Source organism: Oncorhynchus masou, chromosome 11 (genome assembly GCF_036934945.1).
Source record: "Oncorhynchus masou masou isolate Uvic2021 chromosome 11, UVic_Omas_1.1, whole genome shotgun sequence".
NCBI lineage: Eukaryota > Metazoa > Chordata > Actinopteri > Salmoniformes > Salmonidae > Oncorhynchus > Oncorhynchus masou.
The window spans coordinates 26,048,486-26,054,485 of record NC_088222.1 but is presented as its reverse complement, the minus strand read 5'-3'; the positions used below and the strand labels follow the sequence as shown (position 1 = coordinate 26,054,485).

At 42.6% G+C, this 6,000-nt stretch overlaps 1 protein-coding gene across 1 annotated transcript in view; it reads left to right on the top strand.

The window, feature by feature from the left end:
* The first annotated feature begins 3,696 nt into the window (after positions 1-3,696).
* The window catches only part of LOC135547838 (seizure protein 6-like), a 44,661-nt gene continuing 42,357 nt past the window's right edge, over positions 3,697-6,000 (top strand). Inside the window, exons 1-2 of the mRNA XM_064977065.1 lie at positions 3,697-3,733; positions 4,973-5,158. Coding sequence (XP_064833137.1) covers positions 3,697-3,733; positions 4,973-5,158 — 223 coding nt within the window. The remainder of the gene's footprint in view (positions 3,734-4,972; positions 5,159-6,000) is intronic.

Sequence of the window (6,000 nt, the reverse complement as noted above, 5' to 3'; positions counted from 1 at the left end):
ATTAATGTAAACAATAAATGATAGTCTTTGAGTGACACATGGTATTGTTTACTCTTGGCCCCCTTGAGCAGTTGTTGATGTGCTGAGGAAGCCAGGTAAGATAATGATTTAACACAGTATTAAAGCCGGGAGAGTTATGCACAGAGTTGTGTACAGGTTTATGAGGGCATCCTGGGATAAATCATAGTTGCTGCACACTTTAACACCGACTTCAAACCACATGTGGTACATCAAATACACAAAACGACTTCCTGCAAAGTATACCACACTGCACAATGGTGTCAGGAAGTACAATGATGTATAGTACACAACATGAAGAGAGCTAAATTGAATCCTTAGTAAATATACAGACACTAAAACCCCTGCCTCTGTCAGTCTTATTGAGTTTGATTGCTGGGGGAGAGCATCGTCTACTTTCAGCACTAATATCCAAATGTCTTCTGGCAGGCAGGGAGAGGGGTTGAAATTAAATTGCCTTCCAAAGTGTACTTTTTCTTAATGCCTCGTGTCGGGCGGCAGAGGGCTGTAAAACTGTTAGCTTTAATGTCGATTTTCATATGCAGCCATGAGAAGAAAGGGAAATAAAGAGCAGTGATTATGCCATTTGAATGGGTTCTGGAATGCTTAAACGTTTTATGTTGCGACAGCGTAATGCTCCCGTGCTCAGTCTCTGCACACTCAACCCCCGCAGTGGTTGTCTCAGGTTCAGCATTCTACACTGTCCCTTTTATTCCCATGTCTTGGGGAGCAGGAGGAGGAGGAGGTAGTGACTGGTCGACAGCAGGAGAGCAGGAGTGTGAGCTGAGCTGAGAGCTTTGTTTGAAATGTTTCCACCTGCGTGTTGACACAACCTAACAGCTCATTTCCACTCCGACTGTTCCTCCAAATCATATTAATGAGTAAAGGATTGAGTCAGACATACTAAACAGTTGGGATCCTCCACAGGGTCCTTGTCTTTGCTCTCTGTTTTCGAAGCTGGCTGTCACACTTAGCCTACTAGTGCTTAAGTCTCTGTAGACACAGGCGATTTAACAGCTTTGTTATGCTCAAAATGTTCACTAATGCTACAATATAATAATAATATATAATAATAATTTAAAAACTGCAATCAGATGAAACAATCAGATTCAACACATTCTTCGTATCATCACACCTACATCACACAGATGTAGGGTCTTAATTTGAGCCAGTTTGCTACAGCAGGAAAATAATCATGCAGCAACAGGAAATATGAATTATTATGTGGATTATAATTCATGTACATTTTTGTAGGGGGTGATGCATTTTTCATATGGAAAAACTTCAGAAGCCTTTTAAAACCTCAAATACATTACAAGTTTTACATGCATTGCAGTAAAGTTCCCCTGCAACAGGGTGATCAAATTAGGATCATACATCTGTACAGTAGATCTCTATGAGTTAGGCAAGCGACAGGCATTTTTACTAAATGTTTTTTTTCACCTTTATTTACCCAGATAGGCAAGTTGACAACAAGTTCTCATTCACAACTGCAACCTGGCCAAGATGAAGCAAAGCAGTGCGACAAAAAACAACAACACAGAGTTACACATGGGATAAACAAACGTACAGTCAATAACACAATATAAAAGTCTATGTACGGAGTGAGCAAATTAAGTAAGGAGTTAAGGCAATAAATAGGCCAATAGTGACAAAGTAATTACAATTTAGCAATATACACTGGAGTGATATACAGTATATCACAAAAGTGAGTACACCCCTCACATTTTTGTAAATATTTGAGTATATCTTTTCATGTGACAACACTGAAGAAAGGACACTTTGCTACAATGAGTGTACAGCTTGTATAACAGTGTAAATTTGCTGTCCCCTCAAAATAACTCAACACACAGCCATTACTGTCTAAACCGCTGGCAACAAAAGTGAGTACACCCCTAAGTGAAAATGTCCAAATTGGACAAATTGTCCAAAATGTCCAAATTGGACCCAATGAGCCTTTTTCCCTCCCCGGTGTCATGTGACTCGTTAGTGTTACAAGGTCTCAGGTGTGAATGTAGAGCAGGTGTGTTAAATATGGTGTCATCGCTCTCACACTCCCTCATACTGACTGGTCACTGGAAGTTCAACATGGCACCTCTTGGCAAAGAACTCTCTGAGGATCTGAAAAAAAATAATTGTTGCTATACATAAAGATGGCCTGGGCTATAAGAAGATTGCCAAGACCCTGAAACTGAGCTTCGGGGTGTACTCACTTTTGTTGCCAGCGGTTTAGACATTAATGGCTGTGTGTTGAGTTATTTTGAGGGGACAGCAAATTTACACTGTTATACAAGCTGTACACTCATTGTAGCAAAGTGTCCTTTCTTCAGTGTTGTCACATGAAAAGATATATTCAAATATTTACAAAAATGTGAGGGCTGTACTCACTTTTGTGATATACTGTATGTGCAGAAGATGTGCAAGTAAAAATACTGGTGTGCAAAAGACCAGAAAAACAAGAACAAATATGGGGATGAGGTAGGTAGTTGGTTGGATGGGCTATTTACAGATGGGCTGTGTACAGCTGTTGCGATCGGTAAGCTGCTCTGATAGCTGACGCTTAAGGTTAGTGAGGGAGATATGTCTCCAACTTCAGTGATTTTTGCAATTCGTTCCAGTCATTGGCAGCAGAGAACTGGAAGGCAAGGCGGCCAAAGAAGGTGTTGGCTTTGGGGATGACCAGTGAAATATACCTGCTGGAGCGCGTGCTAGGGGTGGGTGTTGCTATGGTGACCAGTGAGCTGATATAAGGCAGGACTTTACCTAGCATAGACTTATAGATGACATGGAGCCAGTGGGTTTGGCGATGAATATGTAGCGAGGACCAGGCAACGAGAGCATACAGGTCGCAGTGGTGGGTAGTATATGGGGCTTTGATGACAAAACGGATGGCACTGTGATAGACTGCATCCAAATTGCTGAGTACAGTGTTGGAAGCTATTTTGGTAGGATGGTCAGTTTTACGAGGGTATGTTTGGCAGGATGAGTGAAGGATGCTTTGTTGAAAAATAGGAAGCCCGATTCTAGATTTAACTTTGGATTGGAGATGCTTAATGTGAGTCTGGAAAGAGAGTTTACAGTCTAGCCAGACACCTACGTATTTATAGTTGTCCACATATTCTAAGTCAGAACCGTCCAGAGTAGTGATGCTAGTCGGCCTGGCGTAGGCAGCGATCAGTTGAAGAGAGAGTATGCATTTAGTTTTACTAGCATTTAAAAGCTGTTGGAGGCCACAGAAGGAGTGTTGTATGGCGCTGAAGCTCGTTTGGAGGTTTGTTAACACAGTGTCCAATTAAGGGCCAGATGTATACAGAATGGTGTTGTCTGCATAGAGGTTTATCAGAGAATCATCCGCAGCAAGAGCGACATCATTGATATATATAAAGAGAAAAGATTCGGCCCAAGAATTTAACCCTGTGGCACCCCCATAGAGACTGCCAGAGGTGCGGACAACAGGCCCTCCAATTTGACCCACTGAATTCTATCTGAGAAGTTGTTAGTGAACCAGGCGAGGCAGTCATTAGAGAAACCAAGGCTGTTGAGTCTGTCAATAAGAATACGGTGATTGACAGAGTCGAAAGCCTTGGCCAGGTCGATGAAGACGGCTGCACAGTACTGTCTTTTATCGATGGCGTTTATGATGTCATTTAGGACCTTGAGCGTGACTGAGGTGCACCCATGACCAGCTCGGAAACCAGATTGAATAGCGGAGAAGGTACGTGGGATTCAAAATGGTTGGCGATCTTTTTGTTCACTTGGCTTTTGAAGACTTTAGATAGGCAGGGCAGGATGGATATACTGTCGGTCTGTAACAGCTTGGATCTGGAGTGTCTCCCCCTTTGAAGAGGAGGATGACCGCGGCAGCTTTCCAATCTTTATGAAACTCGGACGATATGAAAGAGAGGCAGATAATTTCAGGAAGAGAGGGTCCAAATTGTCTTGCCCAGCTGATTGGTAGGGATCCAGATTTTGCAGTTCTTTCAGAACATCAGCTGTCTGGATTTGGGTGAAGTTTATTATTTAATGCTTTATCTTACACCACCTCTGTCTGTCACCATTATTTTAATTTAGGTCCAGTGTTAAAAGTATATTTTTGCTTCCATGGTGTATTTTCAATAAATGCAAGGTTTTGGTGTTATCTGCACTGGACCTCAAGAACATAATTTCAGAGAGCGAGCATGCTGCGCCAGTGAGGCAGAGCAGAGTGGGCCTGCGCTCCGACAGACAGAAAGGCCTGTTATATAGCGCTCATTAAGGACATGGTTAGCTCAATCCATCATCCACGACAACTAATGATTGCTACCATACATCCCATGTAGGACCATCCGTTTAAGGACAGGGACGCAGAGGAAGTTGAAGCCCATTCATCTTGGTGCGCTGGACTCACAGCGCTTTGACAACTGATACAGAGACAATTCTTCTCCCCACTATCACATTAAAGTACCAGCTCTGAAATGGAACTGATCTACAACTCTACTTTTACCCTGTACACCAAACCTAAATCTCCGTGTCATAGCTGTGTGTGTGTGTGTAGACTTTGCAGCACACTGAAACTCATTAGTGATTGCAGACATGTCACAATCTATTTGCAGATGTACTTTTAAACTGCAATTAATTGCAGCAGATGGAGTGGAATATTTATAACTCAAGTAGAAAACTGATGAAAACAGCCCTGCTCGACCCAATTACAGTACATTCTTCATACACAACATGTACTGTGTGTGTGTGTGTGTGTGTGTGTGTGTGTGTGTGTGTGTGTGTGTGTGTGTGTGTGGGTGTGTGTGTGTGTGTGTCTACACACCGTTGGTTTACTGTATGTATAATTAAAGGGAAATGGTAGCACTGAGAACAACTAATTCCACTTCGAACAACCATGGTGAAAAAATTCACAAAGAGAAATAATATCAAACCAGTCATCACTGATTAAATCCCCTCCCTCCCTCCCTCCCTCTAGCCTTCGTGCTGAGCTGTGCCTTCCCTAAGGAGCCAGCCAACGGGGAGGTATCAGTGACTCACCTCCATGCTGGGGGAGAGGCCTACTTTCAGTGTCTGACCGGCTACCAGCTGCAAGGCCCCACCATGCTCGCCTGTCGCAACGCCACTACACCTTACTGGAGTGGCAAGGAGCCAAAATGCCTGGGTAAGAGACAACAACACTGCTTCCTTCCTGCCAAACACACACACATACACATAGACACATATGCACAGACACACACACCGACTTCAGCTCATCAACTTCCAGGATCCATTCATCTGCTTACTGAGAACCAATGGGAAATTATAGTTACTCCTCAGAGAACATCACAGAGACTGACAACTGAGGAAAATAACATTTCAGCTGAATGATTAAAGTAATTAAACTCAGTTTAAATGGACTGGGTGTTATTTGGCACCCACTGCCCAGAGGTTAATTGGGGTTTATTGTGTGCTCTATTTGGTAGGCCTATCAGGTGTCTGGCTTACTGCTGTGCGACTTTAATTCTCTCTCTGTAAACCGTATCCCCTGCTATTCAAGCTGTTTAATATAAATCCAGGGTTAGGGGCAATAGTGCAGTTGTAAACAAACATGCCCTTACCTCAGCGACTAAAATGTCTAGCCTACTCTTCTTCACAAAGAGTGTTTCCCACAATAGTTGCATAGTATGGGGAAATAGTACACGTTCATATATGAATAGCAGGCCTGTGCCCTGTGGTACACATTTGTCATAAGTCATGTCATAAGAAAATAAAATGTTTTGGTCGCACTCCGATTCATTCCCTCCACACTACATATTACTCTGTTCCATTCATGGATTTGTTCATTAAATGTTTTTGCAAAAATTAATCATGGTAAGCAATTAAATCGATATGATTCAGCTAAAATCAAAGTAAACGCTTACCTTGTTTCCCTTGCATACTATCAAGGGGGTATTTCTTTCCGGGGGGCGCAAGGTGTGTGAAACAGGTGTGTTCGAAAGCTCAATATTTAAACCAGAGCCATAT